Below are 25,642 nucleotides of genomic sequence, written 5' to 3' on the forward strand. Positions count from 1 at the left end.
TGCTGCGATGTTTTGACCTCTTCCAACAACTACACACACACACACACACACACACACACACACACACACACACACACACACACACAGTGATGTACTCTCCAGTCAGACTTAATACTCAGACTAAATGAACTCCCACCAGAGAAGAGGAAGTTTTTTAGAAACTCCTGAATCCGTTGGGCTATTAACCACTCTGAAGGTTGAAACTCCATATATCACACCCTATAATGCTGCTCACCTTTTCAAAAACGCACTCCGCGCTCCTTTACAATGAAGCCATTTTTCCACTGAAGTCGAGTTCTCTTTCATTTGAGAAAAAAAGGAGGGATTTTAATCGTCGGTTAGCGCCGCGGGCTTCCTCGCTTGCTACTTGTTAAATGTGTCCAGTGGCTCGTTTTTTGCTCTGTTCTGCCCGGATCCTCCTGCAGCTCTCTTTGACCGCCGTAATGAGATGGAGGAGAGCTAAATATATTTCATGATAATGTGCAATCTGACTGTCCTGTTGTGAGACTGAAGCCCGGGGGCCCCGTCTAAACCCTGACCCTCATCAGTTCAAGTCCAACGTACGCCTTCATCATCCTGCTCTTTCTGGTCCCTCCCTGGGTTTAATAGCAAGTTATTAAGAAGAAAGAAAGGAAGGAAGGAGGGAAGAAGGAGGGTGGGAGGTGGAGGATCGAGGGTCTATGGACGGAGGCTAGCTGTACAGATTCAGGCAAATTTGTGATTTGTGATATTGAGCAAGACATAAAACAAAATTGACAGACGTAGAAAGTCTGTGAGGGTAGAACTCGGGTAGAACTGTTGGATGAGCGAAAGGACCCGGAGCTCCTTACTTTCAGGTGGCTCTGGTGGCGTCCCCGGATCCAGATTTATGGAATCTTGTTGGTAAATGGGAGGAGATGCACCGCAGCCAGACGGATGGCACCAATTTCCCCCCGCATCGGGCCACCTGGAGCATTTTCAGCTGCGATTCTTGCAGCAAAGGTTCAATACAGAGCACAAGGTGACATTTTAACTCCTTTCTCCGGCTCGCAGCTAATTGCTATGATGTCATTTAATGAAGGGCTGGGAACAGCGGGGGAGGGGGAAAGTGTTTCACGTAACTAAATTGCTACAATTGCTCTTATTCTCCCACTGTGTCACTGTGTGGAAGAAAGATATCATTAGTGGAAGGGAAATAATCATCCGAGTCATAAATATATGAGTGACTTACTGGAGCTCGTAGTTTTTTGTACATTTGATCTGAAACAGCAGGATGTCGGCCGCTAGTGTTCGATATTTAGACCCTCTATGACGTCGTCATAAATGGAAGTGGCGTGTTGCCCTCGCTATCCACATGAGTTGGCAAGCTGTAAACATGAACATATTTCTGATCGTCGCATGTTTGGACTCATCAGCTGCGGGTGTCGCAGTGAACCGTGTGACCGTGTTAACTGGTGACTTTTTAATTTCTAGTAACTTGTTGTAGTAAATAATAAACACAGACGAGTGGAGCTGCTCTGATCAAATTAATCTTAGTTGACTAACACTTCTCAGAGCTGGAACAAAATGAGTTCCTCTACAAGGAATCACACCGAAAGCAACACATTAAATCTTTTTTTTTTTTTTACAAGCGATGTGGTGTTAAGCATATTTATTATGGTTAGAAACATAATTTACCATTCAATCAAGATTTCCTGGTAATTTGAGGCGAGCACGCAAACCTAATTTGCAGTTTACTTTCATCTTGACAATTAACTTTGGATGGTGTTTGAATTCTCTGACACATTTTTTAAATATGCAGATGCAATCTTAATTTAAATGGTGTGTTTCCTGTGTGTGTGTGTGTGTGTGTGGGGGGGGGGGGGGATTAGAGTCCTTGTGAAGAGCCCTGTTGAAGGTGGTGGGGTAGTTGTGGTCTTAATGGTCCGATGTGGTCTCCCAGGGGAACGTTTTGGGAACAGATGGTTGGTTGGTTAAAGACCCAATAGAAAAATACATCAGAGCTTCCACAGCAGACTAAACTGCTGCTCACCTCCTCCAGCAGCTCAGAGCCACATCGGCTGACTGACAGCCGGAGAGAAACTATACTCTGCAGGAGCCCCACCAAACAGCCGTCTACCACCCAACGTAGTAGTTTTATATAACTGGATATCAATAGAATAATAATGTTTGTGTTTTTAATCAACTGAAATAATTGTACTCAATGCACTTGTTAAAATGAATTGTTCCGAGAGCATCAATCGCTACATATTGGTCCATTTCCCCCTTTTTTCCAATTTAATACAATAAAGGAATATTGAAAATGAAATAGGCCAGGCGTGTCGAGATTTACATTCATGTGTTTGGTTCCACACATTTTTTTTTACTTTTTTTTAAAAGGAAAGAAAAACCCATTTTACATAGTGGCTTCAAACATCACAGCTTAAACTATATATTTACTAATTTACTAATATTTAATACAAAGACTTACATCAGTAGTTCTATTTGCTGACTCAGCTTTCGATTTGCTGCATACACACCCATGGAATAATCGGTGGATAATTAAATGGAGAATGCCAACCTGGTGATATGATCATTTATTTTATGAATTTCCACATCAATGTAAGACCTTATGAGAAGGTGTGACTGTGTACAGTGTAGAGCTGCAGTGCTTTATTATTACGTCACTGTGTCGTTCCCCTGATCTGATCATTTAGCTCAAGTTTCTGTTTTTGTTCACTTCCTGTTATATTTTGCTAATCGTTGTCTGGTCTTGTGTGTTTGTTTGAATTTTAGTGGCATTTGGCAGCTTTGGTGTATAATAAGCAAAGGTTTAGGCACTGGTTTCCCCCTGACTCTGCAGGATCTCTATAACAACCCTTTACAATGCCCTATTTCCTCCATAATACCCATAATTCACAAATAGATGTGGCCTGGGTAAACAAAATAACTTCTCAGTGACAGGTGGCTTGTGATTCAAGTGTGAATACTTTCGCATTTGGTTTCTAAAGACTGTTAATCTTTCTTCTACAATTTTATTGGGTTTTATTTAGTTTTTCTTTATCTGCCACATTTCTCTTCCTGCCCCTGTTTTCCTCTCCTCCTCCTCCTCCTCCTCCTCCTCCTCCTCCTCCTCAGCCCAGTTTTCTTTCTTTCACTCTCTCCTCTTCCTTATCGGTACCACTTGCCCGCCAACATGAAATACCATGAAGTGAATCTTCATGAGGCCTCCAAACACCGCTGATTTATCCTGCCGCATGCTTCATAAGCTCCTGATTGATCTCGGCTGCGGAAGACAAAAGAGTCGGGGAGAGACGAGAGCGGACGCAAAAGAGAGGGAAAGAATACGAGAGGCAGAGGAGAGGAACAGGAAGGACATGAAAGGAGAGGGGGAGGAAAGGAAAGATGAAGAGGAGAAGAAAGGGAACATGGGAGGCAAGGAGTGAAGGAAGAAAAGCTAGCGAGAGAGAAGGAAGGAAATAAGGACAGAGAAGAAATGAGGGAAAGGAAAGGTGTAAAAAGTAAGAAACAGAAAATAAAATGTGGTGGGAGAGAGAGAGAGAAGGATGAGGAGGAAAGGAAATAGGCTGAACATGGAAGGATACATGATGTGATGGAAGAAAAGATGAAAATAAAGGAATCAGTATTGAGTTCAGGAGAGTGAAAGAAGGAGGGAAGGAATCATGAAAGAAAGTGGAAAGTAAAGATGAAGGAGGAAATAAAGGAGGAGAAGAAGAGAACAGAAGAGGAAACATAGAAGAAGAAAGTAAGATTACCAGCGAGGTCACATTTTGGTGATGAAATCATTTCCAAAGGAGGAGGCGTTATATTTTGGCCGGAGGAAGCCGTAATAAAACCCCCGGGACGGGTTTCATTGATCCCGCGTGCAGTCTGTTTGTCCAAGTTTACGAGGCAAATAGAGAGAGCGAGGGAGGAAGACGATGAGAGGAAGGACGGGGAACAGAGTGGTAAAGATCGCGGAGGCGGCGAGCGGTGTGTAAATGCAGGTGGGCCGCATCGATCCGAGTCTGCAGGCTCCTCATCGACTGGGGGGCAGATGAGGACTGATTACACCGCAGTTAAGAGGCACATGGACGTGAAAGGAAGCGCTGGTGATGGTCTGGAAATCACGCGTGAGAAAAGATCCCGAACATCAGCAGCGTAATCAGATCACCCCGATGAAAACTCATCATTTCATAGATGGTCAGATGACAGAGATATGAGTGAAGAGTGAGTCTGCCTACCGAGGAGGTCAGGATGGATGGTTGGGTGAAACAAACACAGACTTTAACCCAGCAGACCGCTGTCCATGGTCCTTATGGGAGCAATGATTACCTTTTAAAGCCCTTTAATTGTTGTCTAATTGTTCAGTAATGCCATGTAGACCTCCGCCTGCTCCATTTATCTGTATTAGAACATACAGACATAAACATAAAGATAAACTCTATTAGAACATGGAACTTTTCGGTCATATATGAAAATGGGTTAAGGTTAGGGGGTTAAGGTTAGGGGGTTATTGTTAGGGTTAGGGCTAGTTTTCACTATGTCAATGTTTCTGGGAGATTTGTGTTGTTTGTAGCGTTGCTATATGTAAGTAATGTTTTTTAGGAGTCAGTAAATGGCTAGGAATGTTAATTTTATTAGTGTTTTCATCACATGTGTAGTTGAAGTTCAGAGTTGTAGAAGACGGTGCAGTGATGGGCCCGCTGTACAGGACGGAGGCAGGATTTCTCCCCTCGTTAAACTCTGAAGCACGCAGCCTCGCTGGGACGGCACGTCATCCAAACAAGCTCATTCCAAGCATAACGACACCTTAATGCTGTTTAATCACGCTTCTGGCTTTTACTTCATTTCACTAGGAAGCATAAAAATGAAAATACAACATCGAAGGTGACTGAACATTCTCCGGAGACGGATTCAATATTCAAATCTCGGTGATTTGATTTTCTAGTCTAGTTGGATTATGGTCAGCAGTTGTGTTAAGTATAAACCGGGCATTGTTAATGGGCTATAACATGAAAGTATAATTCTTATTATTATGACATGAGGGGGAAATGATAGCCCTAAGATGTGCATACAGCTTTCATTGCACCATTTCAATGTCATGTTTGTGTGCATGGAGCGCTGAGAAACTCTACAATATTAGATTTATCTTTGAATTAACAAGGATTTAAACGTTTCTCTGCATAAATATGCCTTCACAGTCTTGTTTTCTGTGTTTTTGAGCTTCTTGTATTAATCCCTGCATATGTTCTGGGCCTGGGTGCTCGGGTATGAGATTGTTAACCCTGCATGAAGCTGACGTCCAAGTTTGAGCCATAAATAGATGTTGACGTACGCTGCTGCTAAACCTGGCTTAGACATCAGTGCTGGATCATTTTAACAGAGACAACTATGCATGTATTCATTTATGGTGTATCAAAAAGTCAAGTTCTTCCACAATAAACTAGTGAACACATGTTTTATGGAGCTGGACATTCATGAAACTGGTCTATAGTTGAACTATGCTTGTAGAATGCTGCATTAAGATTTCCCTTCTTGATGGACAAAAGAAAAATATTGAAACAATCGAGAAAAAAAGTTTTGAAGAAAACACTTGTTTTTAAGCAGATTTAATAAATATATTGTGATCGCCAATGTGCTTCCCTTCAAACCACAAAGGCAGCCTCACACCTCACCATCCGAGTCCTCTTGTTGTTCAGAAAACAACCGGACTTGAACGCAGCCTGATTCTGCTTCCATTAAGTGTCTTCTGTAAGCAGACGAAACCCACGGACTCATCAAACCATTCAGAATCCATTTCTTGTATGTTATTTTCAAGATGCATGAAGTGCAAATGAACTGAAATTAGCACATGCACATACACACACACACACACACACACACACACACACACACACACACACACACACACACACACACACACTCTGCCTTGCTCAGACTTTTGGAGCTGACGTCCCCTTCAGGCCTGTTTGCAGAGGAATATCAAACGTCCTGCTCGCCAACATTCTTCCCCATTAGAGGCTCAGGACTTCATTACTGCCGCCCGCCGGCTTCAAACACTCACAGACAGGCAGACAGACAGGCTCTCAACTTATCTTTTACAATCTCTGTTGAAGGACGTTGCCCGGTGTCTGTCTGTCTGCCTGCCTGTCTCACTGTAGTTCTGTCTCCTCTGCTGTCTGCCCTCCATGCTGTCATGCTACTTTCTGGATTTCCGCGGGTCTGTTTGTTTTTGTTTTTTTTAAATTGGCATTAATTGTTTATTTTTTTTTTAGAGAAGTCATGACATCACCTCTGTTTGTACGCTGCAGTCGGATTTCATTCGGATTATAATGTGATATTTGTGATTATAATTTTTTTACACATTTTTATTTTGCAATTAAAAAATAATAGTTTAATAAAATGATTTCTTTAAAATATTTTCTTTTCAAAATAAGAAACATAATTAATGGGGATTTTTTAATGATATATATTTTTATATGTAATATGTATTATTATTATTATTATTATAAATATTATTATTATTATTATAAATATTATTATTATTATTAATAATAATAAATGGTATGTTCCCTTGAATGCAAAAGTGTTCTTTGTTGCTCCAAATAGATCATTCTTGAGGTTGAAAGTGAATAAAAAACGGGGAAATAAACACAATTGAGCTGCGAACGCAGCGTCACAGGAAGTAAACGTCCGCAGCTCCGTGAGGCGATCTGGTAAATCACTGACATCAGCAGGCCAACACGCTCACAATATTAAAATCCAGATTTTTCACAGGCATGAGGTCGATTATCCCCCCCGCCATCTTCGTCTGCCGTGTTAGCATGTTGACATTAATTAATAATAAATAGAAATTACAGCCGGCGATGATGGGAACGTCATGAGTTTTGCACGTACCGGACAAATTGAAATTTCACCCTGATGATGCTCGTAAATGAAAAGTAATTCCAATTCCTCCTGTGGGCACCATTCATTTCCTCCACACAGTTTAATTAGAATCCACCCAACGGTTGTCCGGATTTGGTTCAGTCCGGACCGAAGAGGTGAAATATGACATCATAGAGTTTACAACACAAGCCGGCTCTGGTCTTTATATTTACATTATTACATTATTATTACATCGGAAATAACTAAAGTCATGTAGCGCTTTCATTTCAGTGGAAAAGACCATGACGGAGCTCAAACACCCATCCTCTTCTCCCTCTTCTTCCTCTTCCTTTTCTTCTCCCAATTCTTCCTCTTTTCCCTCTTCTTCCTCTTGTCCCTCTTCTTCCTCTTCTCACTTTTCTCCCTCTTCTTCCTCTTCTTCATCTTCCTTTTCTTCTCCCTATTCTTCCTCTTCTCCCTCTTCTTCCTCTTGTCCCTCTTCTTCCTCTTCACCCTCTTCTCCCTCTTCACTCTCTTCTTCCTTGTCTTCTCTTCTCCCTCTTCTTCCTCTTCTTCCTCATCTCCCTCTTCTTCCTCTTTTCCCTCTTCTTCCTCTTCACCCTCTACTCACTTTTCTCCCTCTTCTTCCTCTTCTCCCCCTTCGTCCTCTTCTTCCTCTTCACCCTCTTCTCACTCTTCTCCCTCTTCTTCCTCTTCACTCTCTTCTTCCTCTTCTTCTCTTCTCCATCTCCTTGTTCGTCCTCTTCTCCCTCTTCTTCCTCTTCACTCTCTTCTCCCTCTTCTTCCTCTTCACTCTCTTCTTCATTGTCTTCTCTTCTCCCTCTTCTTCCTCTTCACCCTCTTCTTCCTCGTCTTCTCTTCTCCCTCTTCCTCCTCTTCTCCCTCTTCTCCCTCGTCTTCCTCTTCACTCTCTTCTTCCTCGTCTTCTCTTCTCCCTCTTCCTCCTCTTCTCACTCTTCTCCCTCTTCTCCCTCTTCTCCCTCGTCTTCCTCTTCACTCTCTTCTTCCTCGTCTTCTCTTCTCCCTCTTCCTCCTCTTCTCCCTTTTCTCCCTCGTCTTCCTCTTCACTCTCTTCTTCCTCGTCTTCTCTTCTCCCTCTTCCTCCTCTTCTCCCTCTTCTCCCTCCTCTTCCTCTTCACCCTCTACTCACTCTTCTCCCTCTTCTTCCTCTTCACTCTCTTCTTCCTCGTCTTCTCTTCTCCATCTCCTTGTTCGTCCTCTTCTCCCTCTTCTTCCTCTTCACCCTCTTCTCCCTCTTCTTCCTCTTCACTCTCTTCTTCCTCGTCTTCTCTTCTCCATCTCCTTGTTCGTCCTCTTCTCCCTCTTCTTCCTCTTCACCCTCTTCTCCCTCTTCACCCTCTTCTCCCTCTTCTTCCTCTTCACTCTCTTCTTCCTCGTCTTCTCTTCTCCATCTCTTTGTTCGTCCTCTTCTCCCTCTTCTTCCTCTTCACCCTCTTCTCCCTCTTCTTCCTCTTCACTCTCTTCTTCCTTGTCTTCTCTTCTCCCTCTTCTTCCTCTTCACTCTCTTCTTCCTTGTCTTCTCTTCTCCCTCTTCTTCCTCTTCTCCCCCTTCTCACTCTTCTTCCTCTTCACCCTCTTCTCACTCTTCTCCCCCTTCTCACTCTTCTTCCTCTTCACCCTCTTCTCACTCTTCTCCCTCTTCTCCCTCGTCTTCCTCTTCACTCTCTTCTTCCTCGTCTTCTCTTCTCCCTCTTCCTCCTCTTCTCCCTCCTCTTCCTCTTTACTCTCTTCTTCCTCGTCTTCTCTTCTCCCTCTTCTCCCTCCTCTTCCTCTTCACCCTCTACTCACTCTTCTCCCTCTTCCTCCTCTTCACTCTCTTCTTCCTCGTCTTCTCTTCACCCTCTTCTTCCTCGTCTTCCTCTTCCTCGTGACGATGATGGGTGATGGAGTGGAGGTGTGGAGGTGGCAGTCACTCTAATCACCTTTGTCCCTGGGAGATGACTGATCTCCGCCACTCGGCTCGTATTTCTCCACCATGGCGGCGATGATGACGATTACGTGACTCGCAGTGAATGAATACAAAAAAAGACTACCTTTCTTATCGGGCGGATGAATCATTCATGCACGTATGGAATGCATGCATTATACATAACGGCATTTCATTTTCAGTCCATGTTGTCTCAGGAATCCAATCTGTGGGGAAACTTTCAATGCAAGAAAAGACAATCGAAGTCAAATAATGAAGTCAAAATTAAGACTTAATTATACTTTTTTTACAAACATTGTTTTAGTGAGCGTGATTAAAAACTCATGCAGGGAAAAGGTTGTTGCGGTGGAGCTTAATTTGCAGAAATATTGAGCTAGAGAGGGTTACTGTGAGGCATGGGGAGAGTCCTGCACTGATCTGGGGTCAGGCTCTTGAAGTGGAGGTGGATCCTTTGCCGGTGGCGATCGAGGCTAATGATGACCAGACAAGAAGTCTCTTCAACAGGGGGAGGGTCCAGAGTTACACTGGGGGGTCCCCGAATTATATTATCCCATGCTTTTTTTTTCTTCAAAACTTTAAAATATGTCCAAAGATACATCTCATAAGCAAATATACATATTAATTGTTGTGTTATTGTGAAATTGTGATGTAGAAATGCCAACATAGTATTAAAATATATACTATAAATATATGAATATGTCAACAATTATTATTTTAATGGCTTAGCATTGTATAGATACATCATTACAAAGTACTTTTATGCATTTTTTATTTTATTTTATGACATATGAAATAGGGTCAGGATTGTTTTATATGCTTCTCAATGTATTCAATTTCTGAATTAATCTGATTTATGTTTGCATTTACTTTTCTTTTACAGTAAGTTGAATGCTTGAGATAAAACTAAATAAAAAAATAAAATAAAAATGGCACTATAGGCACTATTACAGGGGGTTCTTTGGACTGGAAAACGTTGAAGCCCTCTGCTCTAAACTCTCTCTAAAATCCCTCGTATTTACGTAAAATTCACGGTTTGAACTGCTAATCCGAATCCCGGCGCTGCTCTCCTCCTGCACCGCCGGCAGGGCCTCAAAAAGATGCACACGCCGTTGTTTCTGTCTTATTCTATCTGGGTTGACAGCCCGTCAGCTGGGATGGATGTCGCGGCGTCACTTTGTGGACGGGCTGTTGTGTATCCTCTCGTCGCCCCGACGCCACGCCGCCATTGTTAGAGCGTCTCCCCGCTTTATCACCCATCACTGTCGGGGCCTCGCCTGTCACTTCGGTGGCAGCCTCCACGCTCTGTCAGCATATTTAGGCCTAACAACAAAAAAAAAAGATTGATATTCACCGGCAGTGTGGGAGAACTTGTCGGTCGCTTGTCGGCGTCTTCCCTGGCGGGGCTGTAATCCCTCGGATACACACTGACTGTATGTGACGATCCCGACTCCATACTCACCTCTCTTCTGCTTTCTTTCACGTATTCTTCCTTGAAATCCTTGAAAACACTTGCATTTTAGTGTGGTGATTTTTTTCAAGGTTTGGAAAGTGCTTGGATTTAGAATAAAGTGCTTGAAATGTGTGTTCTATGTGATGACATAATAGAACAGAGAAAAGAAGATCTCCATATTTGAGGGAATGAAAACAGCATTTCCTGACATTTCTTTATGAAAAATGACTTTTGATGATGAACAGATGATGAAAATAGTTGGTGATTATATTTCTGTGGATCTGTTAGTGGAATTAGTTTTCCTTTCATTTGTGGTCCTTCTGTAAAAATCTGTCTCCAAACATCATGTTGGTTGTTTAGAGGACAATAACATCTCATTTAATGTGATGAACAAGTGACATAATAAGTAGACTGAATACTGACCATTGGATTGATACAAATATGTAGTTTACCACAGCTGGAAGGTGCTGGAAAAGCATGGAAATGCACCTTGAAGTACTTGAAGAGTGCTTGAATTTGACTTTGGAAAAGGTGTAGGAACCCTGTTCTGCTTCTTCTCCATCTCGTTCCTTCTTTCATCTCTATTATCTCTCTTAACTTCCTCTAATCCGCCTGCTGTATCTACTATTTGACAGCCTCAACGTACTGTTGAGGTGGAGAATTGCACCCCCACCCCCACCCTTAATGAAAGCTGCTGATTTCCTTACACCATTAAAAGGAGAAAAGGGCAAAACATCTCAGCAGGGGTTGCTGGCTATTTATTAGAACAGATGCCGCCGGCTTCACCTCCAGTCTGACTTTAATTCTAAACGGGAGAATATTAAACTCCACAGCTGAGAAAATAGGAGAGAGAGATAATTCAGGGCAAACATATTAAATGGGTGAATATTAAACTTTGCATGGTTTTAACAGGGGCTGTTTCTATACTCACCTCCGGGAGTTTGCTGTTTTTTGTTGTGAGTTTCTGCTGGAGGACCATCATTTGGCTCCGTATGGGGTTAATTGAAGCCTCCTGTGATGGAGATCAGTTTCCTGATCCGTCCGTCTGTCCAACGCGTCTGTCTAGACGGAAATAGCCGGACAACGATTGGATGGATATTCAGGAAGGAGGAATCTCGTGACTTTGATAAGCCGGTGACGGGCTTTTTTGCCAAAAGTTTTACTCCGTTAACATTCTATTCCTGGTAATCCTAATTAATATAATCCATCTAAATCTAGGTAGGATTGAGTGACTGTGATTGACGGCGGGTTGGACTGAACCGACTCAAAAACGTGGTTCAAACATGAGGAATGTCTTTATTTCATGTTTTTTCTGAGTTGATGAAGTAAGTGAAATAATCAGTGATATCATCTGCTTAAACGTCTGCTTCCACAGGAGGGTCCGGGACCCCTAGTGGTCTGCAGAGTTACTGCAGGGGGTCCCCGAAATGATTTGATCCCAAATATATTATATATAATATTTCTTCCAAAAATGTAAAAATGTCCTAAAATACACATTAACATGAATACAACCTATATCAAGCAAATGTTAAATCTTTTTTGTTTAATATTATTTTGAGGAATTGAAAATTAATCTAAATTTGTCAACAATTATTATTTTAATGTCTTAGCATCGTATACGTCCATCATTACAAAGTACTGTTATACACTATAGGCTGCACTACACATTATTATTGGCTGGTTTGATAAGGAATTTTATTTTTTATTTTATTATATGTAATATAGGGGGTCCCTCCACTGGAAACATTGAAGACCTGCCTCATTGCATCGCCTGTATATATGATGAGTTCATATATGATGAAATTGATTAATGAGGATGCTCCGCCCGCTACACCGCTGTGGTGATGTCATTGCCGAGTGGGAAAGTGGATCCACCGTAGTAAATACACAGTAAATTCCTGCTGTCACAAATCAACTCGATCTAACAGGCCGGGAGTGGGATTCCTCTGTGAGAGGACGGCTGTCGGTTCCTCACGGTTAGACATCCAGTCAGCGCTCATAATTCCACATTTAGTTGAGCTTTTCAGCCCGCAGTGTGTCTTTACGCCGGCTGTCGGCTCTCACTGGAAATGCTGTTGTGATCACGGCGAACATTCATTCATTCATTCATCACATCTGTGGATCAGATGGGATCCATGCAGAGTAGTGGGGGTTAATTGCACGCAGCAGGATTTTGTCTATTAGAGCTTCTTGTTTCTGTCACATAAATGCATTCATAAAATGTGAGTGAGTGAGTGTGAGGGAGGGAAGCGACATTTCTATTGATGGATGTACCTGAAGCATTAAATGCAACGCTGCATCAGCAGATGAAAAACAGCTGTATGGTTTCACTGCAGCAGAAGAAACCAGAATTCATTTGTATAAATGTCTTACTAATGGAGGATACATGTGCTGTTTTCTGTGATGAACCACTAGATCAGGGCGGCTGCATCTCACCACGCTGCAGACGGAACTGCATCAAAATAAATGCAGGATTCTTCTGCTTTCAGTTATTGCCGTGTGTTGGTCCGGCCACCAATCATCGCAATGATTCCTGGAGGGAGTTTCTCCTGAGCTTTTGTGGATCTCCGTGTTTCATCACCTCAGAGATACTTCAGCCCCCCACCTCATAAACACACACATGGACACACAGCTGCTCACACACACAGACACATTCATCTTTAACACATTCATTTCTCAATCGCCCCCATGTCTATGAACGTATGACGTATTGCTGCTGTCTGCATCCACGTAGAGCATCAGAAAAATCCCGTAGATCAGGTTTTATTCACACCGTCACACTCTGCTGAATCCAAATAAAGACGGCGGGGCAGAAATATAAACATCTAGCAGTGTCACAATATCAATAATCTGTGACATTTAATGTCTCAAACGGCGACCGATACTGGTTTTTTTTCCTGGGAGCTGATCTGATATTAACTGAACATACAGGTGCATATAAGATGATCCTCCCTGCTGATCCGGCCGGTAGCACAGAGGAGGATTTTCAGGCTCAAAGAGAGTCTGCAAGTATTCCTAGATCAACTGAAAAAGGTGTTGGTTCACAGATGAGGAGGTGAGGAGACACCAGTGTGATAAAAACAGGGCCTGCGTGTTGGTTTTAATGTCAAATGTCAAAGTATCTGATGCAGCTTCATGGTTTTTTCAGCTGAGGAATTCTCAAAATGAATTTCAGACCCTTCTTCTCTTTTATCCTTTCATACAAGGAGAGAATACTTTATGTAATAACGTGTTGCTATTGCTGAGCTGTGTGTTATATTTTCCCTAGAAATGGTTCCTGGGATCCAAACTCCAGATAAAATCTGATTTAAAATAGAATCCATGGCTGAATAATTAAAATAACTCCTTATAATTCAAATAATATTATTATGTGTATTAAACACGTGAAAAGTAAGAACGCTAAAGATTCTGTTTCAGTGATAAAAAACGAAACATGACGATGAGACGACGTTGGTTTTCATCCTTTAAACTTGCGTTTTAAGGCCGAGTGGCAGCCAGGAGCAAAGCAAAGAGCTTTTTTATTTTATTTTTTTTCCTTCTTTTTATCCCGACTGAGAGCTGAGATCTCTAATGTGAAGCTTCTGTTTCATCTTCACTCACTTCTACCGCAGGAAGTGACACGCACGAGTCTTCCACTTCACTTTACATCCTCCTCTTTGTACTCCGGCTCAAACTCACTGAACAGGTATTTAAATGTCACGGCAGCTTCACCACGGACTTGGAATAGAGGGTTTTTTTTTAAGCCATTAGTTTGGTTTCTCTCCTACAAAAATAATCTAAAAATCAATCAGATTCTTGTAGCCACTTATTTGCTCAGCGCTGAAAAGAAAATCCTCATATGAATGAATGACTCATAGTTTAACTTCGTTGTGTATTTCCAGGAAGTGAAAGGAACACCAGTGTAAAAAAAAACAAAAGACGAGCGAAGAGAAGGCTCCACATGTAGCAGTCATTAAGATGAAATTTATCTATCTCCCAGCCGAAGCCCCACTTTGCAGGAATGTATTTTACCTCCCTGACTTCCCGACAGGTTGAGCGGTGTTATGAAGAGCTCCCGGGGGAAACCAGTGTTGTAAATATCTCCGGGAACATCAGGGAGACTCAACCATTAAACGCCTGTTTAGCTGAAAAATGCTCAAACTTGTCAAAGTTGTCGTGCCGGGACTAAATCTGTCCAGGTGGCTTCAACACAAACGACTTCAATAAGAAGACGGTTGTTTATTTTAGTTGCGCAATTAAAACAAGGAAAATAACTGTTTTGTTTTTTTTTGCCGTTTGTGACAGCTTTACCAATTTATTACTTCTTTCCATAAACAAGCTCGTTTTAACTTCCGCCTGAAGTCGTCAACAAATCGCTGTTTAAATCAGGGAGATTATCCCAGATGGGGGCAGAGGTCATGAATGAGGAGAATATTATTTAATTTTACCTTTATTTAAGCAGGGAAGAATCACATTGAGAAATATATCACTTTTAGAAGTGAGCCCTAAAAGACAGACAAGGTCATAAATAGATAAAACAAAGTTAGAAATTAAAAACAGGAGCAGACGATTTGGAATGATGTCATTTCCTGCATTTTGCTGCCTTTTAACTGGTCGTCTGATCATTTATCATTATATAAATGACAGGCATTTAGTTATTTCATCAACAGGAAGTGGTTGGAGTGTTTGGGGTTTCCCAGCAGGGACTCGAACACGTTGAAACACGTTGTCCATCAATCTGCATCGACCTACAACTTGCAGAAACTCTTCTAGCTGCATATTTGTTTATGTATCTACATTTTCATGTTATTGCCATTCATACTGATGTAAGTGACTCAGCAGAAATGTCTTGATACATTAATCTAAAGGTGAATTTAATATGTTAAAATGTTCTTTTGTCTTCGATGTGAAGCATATATAAAGCAGACAACGTACCGATACCTCCCGCAGTCGTGTTTTAATCAGATGTGTCTGAGACTGAGACAAGACATGAATTTCCATTATCGGTATTCATTCTGAATATCATCACCATGGTGAATATAAATACAAACGTCTTCAGCAGCTTTAAATCTATTTGTCTGCATCCTGTCATAATGAACTTGTTTTTAGTTTAATTATCGTTTCCATCAGAGTCTACTTCCCTATCAGATGTGTGTGCGTTAGTGTAATCAGTGTGTGTGTGTGTGTGTGTGTGTGTGTGGGGCCGTATGGATCGGCAGAGTCTCAGAGATTATGTCCATTGATCGGACGGGAGGGGTTTGTGGTTTCTATTGACGTCGGATGTTGTGTTCTGTGATTTCAGGGGCAGAAGGAGCCGTGTTCAGCAAATCCGTGGAGACGCCGCACGTCAGGGCCGAGCCGTTCAAAGAGCTGAGGTGAGTCGGCGTCACGCCAACGACATGTGCGACGAGTCGAAACACGTGTGAGGCAGGAACACAGACACCGGAGTACACAGTACCGAACAAACCGTAACGTTATCCTGCATCGTTTTAATTCAATACGGTGCTCACACTTACATGAACCAACAATTTGATAATCGGTTCATCATAAAAGTAATTTGTCAAGAAAACTGCAAAGATTTTCTGGCTTGAATTTCTTAAATTTAATTATTATTTGCTGCTATTTTAAGTCTCATGATACAATATAAACTAAATAACTTTGAAATATTAATTACACTATTTATTGTGTGTGTGTGCAAGCAGCCAATCAAATACCTGTTCAGTCTGTTTATGACTCCGGTAAAAGTATTCTCATATAGATAGACTAACATTCCAGTTTCTCAGAAACACCACACAGATACTTTTCTTCTGCTATTTTAATTTATGATGCGTGGCTAATTGACGACTCAGCGATGCTTCACTAATGGCTTTAAAATCCCCTTTGATTCATCGCATGCATTCGTCAGCCCTCTTTGCCCGAAGAATCGTTTGTGGGAAAAAAAAAAAAAGTGTGTCCAAAAAGTGTGTCGTTAAAGGATTTAGGAGCTGTGAGCTCATTTCATTGACATTTCTTTTTTTAAATAGTGCAAATTGTATTTGCTTGATTTTCAGCCATGATAATACAATACAAATCTTGCCACCTTTCAGGAAAAAAAAACCCAGTGAAGAAGATTTACATGTAGAAATCTACCTAGAGGTGGAACGAGCGCTTTTCCACGGGCAATTAGCGCTCCTGTCCAGTAATGTCCGGCTGTAGCAGCCAGCATCAGTGCTGTTTTACATGGATCAATGACTCCATCTTTGGCAACAGATGCCCCACCCCTCCCCCCATCTTCCTTTTCCTTGATAGAGTCCCTCTCCACCTCCCGGCGGGCCCTTTCCCCACTTCCTTCCCCCTAGTTTCGCCACACTTGCTTGAATCACACAGATCTTCTGGCTGAGCCCCCGTTTGAATCCGTTCCCTGACACCCGGGGCTGGAATCAGTATTTGCCTTCATAACAGTAATGAATGAAATGATTCTGAGTCATGTGAAAGTGGTTACTCATATGTATGAATTCACAAAGGATTTGAGTTAAAGTGCAGCTCTGCAGAGCTTTTTCAGCTTCCTCTACATCATTATTTGGTTTATTTATGTCTCAAGACTCCTTCAACATGCAGCAGGCAGCAGGTTGCAGCAGCCGAGCTCTGATAGGCTGCCTGCTCTCCACCTGTCCAGCAACATGGCAGACAGGATCAGTTAGAGACTAGCTGGAGGAGGAAGTGGAAAGGATGTTCTTCTCCGAAGGTGGTGGAGCTGAAACTTCTTAAAGGAGAGACTTCCTCAGGTGGACACCAATGAAACCTGATCGTTGTGTAAAAGGCTTAAACTTAATCCGTCTGCTGTCGTGAAGCCTGGAGTTCGGCATGTTGCCCGTCACCATTTTGGTTTTTGGATACCAAACACTCAATCTTTAGGTGACCAAAATGGTTAAATTGTACGTTAATTAACTGAAAACACACACTTCTTCCTGCAACCAGAGGAGTCGCCCCCTGATGGCCAGTAGAGAGAATGCGGGTTTAATCAGGGCTGCGTGTCTGCCAGCGAAACGTCCACTTCTTCTGCCCCTAAGTGGACAAAACGATCCACGCTGACCACGAGGGAACCGACTCAGCCCCACTTTCCTCTTCCAAGTCTGTCTGATGGACGTTGACATTAAAGCAGACAGGATTTCAGCTCCCTGACAGGCATCAGTCACATGTATGTGTGTGTGTGTGTGTGTGTGTGTGTGTGTGTGTGTGTGTGTGTGTGTGTGTGTGTGTGTGTGTGTGTGTGTGTGTGTGTGTGTGTGTGTTGTCCTGTGTGGACAGCCAAGGGTGTCTCCTTGGCGTAAACGTCTTGTTTATCATCTTTCTCCTGCCTGTGCTGTCAGATGTGATGACAGTCAATCAAAGCAGACAGAGAGACACCGTGACAGAGTGAGAGAGAGAGAGAGAGAGAGAGAGAGAGAGAGAGAGCTCCAGTGCTGTGTGACAGTGAACCAGTGAGAAGGCAAAGTGTAAAACAGAAAAATATCATTAGCGTATGAATGTCGAACCCCTTCTGACTTCTTCTACTCTTTAAATACACGCGTGAATGAGTTGTCCCATATTTGCAGCTGCTCAGGACTGAGTGGGCGTGTGTGATTGACATCTCCTGTCACACCTGTTACACGTTTATTAACCTGATGTCATTTCCGACCTTCACTAACTAACCTTCAACCTCACGGAAGACTAATGAAGCAGGATAAGTGGAAACACCTGCGAGGGTGCGAGGAGCCTTTTACTGCTTGAAAAAACACAGCTGTTTTAAATTAGATGTGATTTATGACATCGGGGTATGATGGTCAAATGGCTCCTCGGGTAATGAGGAATGTGAAGGGCACGTTAATTGTTGGGCTTTCTTACTTCATCTCTCATAGTCAGACTGAATATGAATATTATTTATAGCCAGTAAAAGGCAAAAATACTCTTGGAACCACTTACAAATGACTGAATAAGTAAAAAAAAAACAGTAATGGCATATAGGCTACTTTATATATGTAATATTATTTTGGGGTTTATTTGTTGTTTATGAGAGTTTATATATTGAATAAGCTAAATTGAATTTGTTATTGTTTTTTTTAATATATATTTTTCATGTTGGAAATAATCAAACTCAACATTAACCAATACTTTCACTTTTAATTGGAGTCTGTCATAAAATGTGCTGTGAACATTTTTGTGTACCTGAGTTTAACCTGCAGGTGATCAAGTCCAGTGGGGGAAACAATTATACAAGAAATCTGATCATTTAGCATTTCCATTTGACATCAAATGTCTCATTAATTTGTGCATCTTTGCTTCATAGTTCCATCAAAACATATTTAGAGCAAAATAACAGTATGGCTGTGTTTGGGCCAAAGAAACAACCGAGTCACCCTGGAGACCAAAACACAGAAACACAGGAACCGCTGTGGAGCGATAAGAAAGTCTAGAAAGAGGGAAAAGAAGAGAAGACAAAAGTGCAAAGATTAAAGAACAAGGGGGAGTGAGAAAAAGGGGTGTAGAAAACTGGCAACAGAGAAACGATCGAATGGAAAGTTCTTCAGACCGAGAAAGACGAGAAGTACGAGGCTGAAACAGAAAAACAGAAGAGAGAGACGAACAGGAAATGTGAGGAAATGCGGAATTAAGGGTTTGGATCGAGAAGGACTTTGATGACGAATGTCTAATAACGGTATTTCATGGGCGTGTGCAGCCAGATGAACTGTGATTCATCAATCACAGCTGCTTTCAAAAATCATCATTTCAAATAATAAGAAAAAAAATGTCCCGTCCGTGACGCGTAGATAATTTCCGAGCGGTGTTCCAAAGCCCCTCATCATGCGACTGTCCGTATAATTTGATAGTCAGAGTCTACGCCAACGTGTTGTCCTTGTTTTTCTTCCTACCTCCCTCCCTGTTTATGCATCTTCGGTGACAAGCAGCCAATTGAGAATGAAATATGGCACAAACTATCCAATTATGTCAGGAAAAAAAGGGGGAAGCGAGCTCATTGGAGCACGGCTAAAATCTAATCTTACGCTAATCCCTTCCAACCTCTTGGCAGGTACCAATCGAGGATTCAAACCCCATTTTTGGGATCTCATATTAACACACACACATCCACGGCTGTCTGGGTTTTATTTTTATTTTATCAAAACACTGGCAATCATATCCATCTGTGAGGTAATGCCTTGTCAACAGGATGTGTCCTTGCATCAGACGAATGCCTTTTTTCGTGACAGTAAAATGGCAGCGTCGGTGAATTTGATGGCTCGCCTTGATTTATGTCCCGGTCAACTCTGAGCACCGATAAAAAGGAATAAGAATGAAGTAGAAGGACAGCGAGTGGCTGACGGGGAGGCAAAAAACAGAAGTGCAGTGAGAAGAATTTCGAGGTCTTCTTTATTTTTTATAAAGTGAAATGAGATGTGAAGTGGCTCACTCCCTGCAGGAGCCGAGAAGTTATTTTTCACATCATGGAAACTTTGATCGACTCATTAGAGCCGCAGAAAGGCAATCTGGTGCTGTTTGTCCCTCGGTTCTTCCCGTCTGGACGGCTTTTACTGCAATCTTCAATCCCCGTACTATGACGGAGAACGTACAGCAGCGAGCGGAACTCAATATCATCCGGCACAAGTGGAAAATATTGACTATATATTATATAGTTTATATTGAAAATGATGTTTTTTTCACCTGTGAAACAAACTTTTCCTTTTTGATTGAAAAAGGCAAAAAAAAGGGGTAAAAAAGGCAAAATTTCATGACATAAAAAAATGTCCCAAAAAAAAAGTCAAGTCAAAGAAAACCCCTCAAACACATTCATTCATCTCCACAGGAATCACAGTCCAACTTCTGGATCTTGACCACTTCTTCCGGAGCTTTTGAGCACATCACACAGGCTTCTTCAGCCAATGCTCGGTAGATGTCCACGTTATTGATGTGGGTCTGCCCCAAGGCATTATGGGACGGCGTTATCTCCTTTCCTAAAGGATGGTCCTATGCTGAAGGAGATAAGGAAGGAACCATTGCAGCACCTTTCCTTGGCATTTAGAGGATTCAATCTTATCATGGCTGCCACTTTAGATACTTCAGGGTCATTTTACTCCGTTACCAAAAGATTAAGTCATAATATATCACAAGAGTCTCTCACTTTGTGTTACAAACACCAGATTTGGTATGCTTAATGCCGAGGACCTACTTTTTCAGAAAAGTCGGGTTTTACATCAAATGTAAAAACGTTTTCTTCAATGTAGAACTTGAATGGCTGGACATATTTTTAAAAGCCTATGTAAATTGGCAAGAACAAATTCAGTTAAATCTTCTTTTTGTTTTTGTTTTTTGCATGACTACCGGGCTTTTTGGAAAAAGTAGGTCCAGAAAATGCGTGCCAAATTTGCTGCTTGTATCCCAAAGTGAAAGATTGTGCCGGGCTACAACCATCTGATATCACCCAACCTGTTCTATAACACCTGAACATCACAGGACATTGTTATCATGACAGAAGATGCCATGGCATTGCAAACCAACCTGACCCATGTTGTCTCCATCTCAGCTCTACTCTCATCTCTACCTCCCATCTCCTGTGCTTTCCCCCCTCATCAATGCATGCTCTCCTCCCATTTCCCGCCCTTCATCTTCACCTTGCCCTCACTTTCCCTCCACCCTCCTCTTCTTCTCCTTCTTGCCTCAGTTTCCCCGATCGTCACCACCATTCTTCGCCTCATCTGCCCCTCGTCTTCTCCCCCGTTCTTCTATTCTCCTCACGTTGCATCCTTTTTGTTTTACTGTGCTCACTTTGCTTCTTCCGTATAAATCCCAGACTCTAAACTTCACTCTGGTCTCTCGGTTTGACCTTCTTGTTTGATTTATCGGAGCATTACAGCGCAGAGGCCATTATAAGCAGTTAACCACAAAAAAAACAACAAAAATACTGCAACACCAAACAATAAGAATTCACACATTTTCTAATAAAAAGAATAATGGACGGCGTATTACATCACTGTAAAAAAAGGTCAGGACGGAAGGTCGCCTGCACCATTAGCACCTCAGCACCTTTAGAACCAAGCAGAAGGAAAGGGTTGCACATTTAGATACACGAGCATGCCCTTCCCTTCTTATTCTCGCCTTTCATTTCCGTCCTCTCTAATGTCACGGTCCCACCTTCTCTTTCCCCGCCTCTTTACCCTCGTCGTCCTCCACACCTCCGGCATTCGCTGATCTCAGTAATTGAGATTACGGCGTGCTCCCCGGCCGAGTGTCCGGCAGTCCACAAAGACCCGGGCGAAGCAATCAGCCGCACTCACGTCAGCCCCAGATTGCCATTTAACCTATAATTTGCTGCGTGGCACCACGGCGGCCCATTTCAGCTCACCACAGCCTCTATAATAACGCCAAAGCGATCTGACCGCTGTGTTCAAGCCCAACAAAGAAAGAGCTGTGGATTATTTGAAGAAGGCGTCGTCGTCAAGGGCAAAGGAGTTTAGGGAAGGAGGGGATGTAAGGACGCCTCGAGGGTTTCAGACCAAATTTACAGGTTCTGTCATTTCAAAAACAAAAAACTCCAATCATTTCCGTTGCTATCTGAAGGCAAGGCGATACGATGATATTAACCTTTGATCCTGGTTGCAGATATGAAACGCGAGAGGAGGATGTACAAAAACAACAAAAAAGTAGAAGGTGAAACTTTATTGATTGCTTTGGGGAAATGAGATTGCGGCAAGAAATGGCAACGGGGAAATAAAGATTAAAAAACAGATGGAAAAGTGAAATATACACACTAGAATAAGTAGACAGTAAGTGGAAGTGTGTAAAATATGAACTTGTCGGTAATAGGTGAGATTCTCAAATTTGTTTTTTCCGCACATACACGGCCTCCAGTTTGTTAGCTAAATCTCGACTTTTAGGAAAAAGTGTTTATATTAGAACGAGACAGAAATAAGAGTGAGGGAGATGGGTAAAAAAATACAAAATAATTCACAGGTACGTTGGAGAGGAAATGAGAAGAAATACAGGAATATTCGCCCGCATGAAGGGAGCAACCTGGGAGAAGAGAGGGAGGATGAGAGAGGGAGAACTTCACATCCAGACTGAGCTCTGTTTAATGTTGTAGACATTTCCTTCTCATCCTCCTCGCATGTTTTTCTTTTGAGGGGAGAAGAGTCGGATACCTGAACCGAGACCTTTTAGCATTTTGCACGCTATCCATCGCTGAGCTTTTCCTAACGTCTGAGGCCTTTCATCATTCTCCCCACAACCCTTGTTTTTGCAAAATGCATGAGATTAAAAGTCGCCTCCATGTTCGCTTAATGTCCAGATGCAACAGTTTTTATTTTTTAAATCGCGCCGCGTCTAATTTGTTTTTTATTTGCCCTCCGGTGGCATCGGTTAACGAGAATACTAATAGATTGTGTCAGACGAAAGAAAACAAACAAAACGAAACGGGCCGATAGAGTGAGCGAACGCTGTTTGGAGTAGACGAGATGAGACAAAATAAAACCCTAATTAATTTAATCGAGTGTTTGAAATTGCCTTATAAAAACACAACACAACTCAAAAATCAAACGGCTATGAGGATATGCATTCAATTAATCACCACATTACACACACTATAATTAATGTGTGTTCAGGCTTAACCCTCTGTGCTGCAGAGAGCAGGGGGCGAATGCAAAAAAAAAAAAAAAGATTAAAGTTTTCATTTGGAAAACTTGCTCACTCCCCTAATCAGTGGCTTTGGGCTGCTATTACTCCCCTTCTGCGCCGCCTGCAACCAGACCATCCATTAAGGTATCCATGAATAGATAGAACCCAAAATAGTTTAAGTGGGAAATACCTCAATAAACTCCACTTAGGCTCTCTCAGAGGAATGCCATTTAATAGAAACAACATATCAGCCAATAAACAAGAGACTGATTTGTATGACTGTAGCACATTCAAAATATCACATTGGAAATATTTGATATGCCCTAAACTCCCTGTTACGACGGCGTATTAGTGCCACTGTATAGAAAAAAACAACTGAGCTGAGAGGTGGGCAATATTCTCAGAAAAAAAGTCACAAATTGGCTAGTTTAAAGTGGCAAATTTGCCCGTTTTTGATGATGCTAACAACGATGCATTTATGCTAGCTAACTTCCCATGAATGTCACTTTTAACTTTCTAATTAATCCATCCCAACGTGTGACAACGCTTTGCTAATGTCCTTAGGGTGATGCTGTCATAGCAACGGCAAACATTCCGGGTCAAGTTTACGTCCTCTATGAACTACCGCTAGCTAACAATGCCGGTTGTTAGCATCGTCATAAACTAGCAAATCTGCAACTTTAAAAACTAGCAAATTTGCGAATTCCTCAGAATATTGCCCACCTCTCTCGGCTCATTTTTTTTAATTTTTTTTTATTGATTGTTTTTTTCTACAGTGGCCCTAATACGTGGTCGTACCCATGTCGGGGTCAGATTTTCTGGTGTGTAAATAAAACTGTCACAGTTGTACTGTTGCTTAAAGATATAATGTGTGTTTCCTTTTGTGAACACATCATTTAAATTCCACCCTTCCACTTGGGCTTATTTTGTTAATCCTAGCACGGAGATGTGTAAGCGGTGGGCTATTGTGTCGGTTCCACTTTATTTCTATCCTCCAGGTGTGTTCCTGCATGTGTGTCTTTGTGTGGAACATTTGACTTTTAAGACATTTTTGGATGTTTGGTCACTAGTTGGGTTGTGAATCACAGTCGAGTTGAAATAACCTACTCGTGTCTACTCGTGTAACCATTCAGTTGTGGTGGTTCTCATTACCCGAGTGTGGGTGAAATCTCTGCTACGATCTGCACATTGTCAGGATGACAGATTGCTAAAGAACCTAATAAACAGGCTGCTTCACAATCATGACTTTAGCTTACAGGATCTTATTAGATTCTAATTAAGCTGTGTGACACAAATCAAATTTAATAAAATAAAAAAAAAATCCAATACGCTTCAGAGGATCATAACAAATAAAAAAATATATATATGTATATATAACTGTGGGTGTATTCATGGTTAAAACATCTTTATTTTCTTGCTTTGTATCTTTTTGTTTTCAGGAATTAGCCCTCGTAGTTAACTGAACATTGAGTGGAAACTGTTCTGCCTCTTCCCAGGCTGGAGTCTCCCACTCGCTCCCTCCTGATGGAGGCTCCTAAAGGCATCCAGATCCTGGCTGAGGCCGGAGACATCCAGGCCATCTGCAGGAACGAGCTGCGACTGGAGTCCAAAGACGGAGAGGTGTGTCAACCAGCAAGCGCTAGTTCACTTTGATTTTTGTCTGTTTGAAGCACAATGATCGCACCAAATATACCAACAGGTAAATAATCAGGCGAACACTCTGACTTCTACACAGCGTTCCTGTGGAAGGAATATTAATATTAATATTGTGGCAAATGGGTGGACACATCTAAATAAAGCACTTTGGATAAACTGTTGTTATTAAACCAGAATCTGCCTATAAAGAGCTGCTTTAAAAACTTCTAAATCATACAATAATCTCTGAATTATAAATATGAAATATAATTTCTTATCATTAACCTCCCACCACTTTATCAATCATTCTTTCCTTTTTATATTAAGCGTATCTTATTTTGACATAAATCATGTAAAGAAATTGCCTCCAAAATTAGACACTCGCCCTTGAAAGAAATCTGATACTTAATAATAGGCTATATATTATACTATAATCATATAATGAATGATGCTTCAGTTTGAGCCTTGCCGTTTATTTACAGAAGAGTAACATTTTCAAGGCTTTAATCATATTTTTAAGTAATGGATAATTAACCGCTAGTTTTAAAGTTGTAATATACCCTACATTATTATTTTTAAACCAAACCCTTCATTGAGTTCGATGACAAAGCCGTGAGGCTTAAACAACTCATCTTGTCCCGGGAATTAACTTTTCTTTGTCAAACACCTCGTGCTTCAAACCTCCCACTCTGTGTGCTGGCAGGTTGAGAAATTAGCTCCCTTTGTCCTCCAGCCATGCTGGCTGACAGCTCTCTGTCTCAATTCAATATTTCTCCTGCCCAAACATATTTTTAGCGGGCAATCCAAACAATGGTTAGCGTCCTCAGCCAACATGGAGCAGCGTTTGGCTTATTGGCTGGTGGCAATTTCCCCACAAACTGGCCGTCCACCAGGATGTGTTCCTCACGCCAACGCAGGAAAGTAGAGAACAGAAGTTCATTGTGTTTCTTCCCTTCAACCACCAATTCATTTCTCATCGGGTCTTTCACATTCTTCTCTATCTCCCTCTGTCGTTTTAACTTTACTTATTTACCATCTTTCCCTCCCCATTTTCGCTGATCCACTCCTCGTTCTTCCCCTCCGACCGTCCCCTGATTGGTTACACACATCCGTCCTCACGTTCATCCCGGTCGGCTGCGCTGATAAAAGGATTTCCCACC

General features: G+C 41.9%; 1 protein-coding gene across 3 annotated transcripts in view; it reads left to right on the forward strand.

Moving 5' to 3' along the window:
* The window catches only part of sgcd (sarcoglycan, delta (dystrophin-associated glycoprotein)), a 228,802-nt gene that overhangs the window by 196,530 nt on the left and 6,630 nt on the right, over positions 1-25,642 (forward strand). For all 3 annotated transcript variants that reach the window (XM_084029168.1, XM_084029167.1, XM_084029166.1), the window contains 2 exons: positions 15,529-15,601; positions 24,344-24,467. In XM_084029168.1, coding sequence (XP_083885294.1) covers positions 15,529-15,601; positions 24,344-24,467 — 197 coding nt within the window. The remainder of the gene's footprint in view (positions 1-15,528; positions 15,602-24,343; positions 24,468-25,642) is intronic.

The sequence above is a fragment of the Eutrigla gurnardus genome, assembly GCF_963514095.1.
Source record: "Eutrigla gurnardus genome assembly, chromosome: 15".
NCBI lineage: Eukaryota > Metazoa > Chordata > Actinopteri > Perciformes > Triglidae > Eutrigla > Eutrigla gurnardus.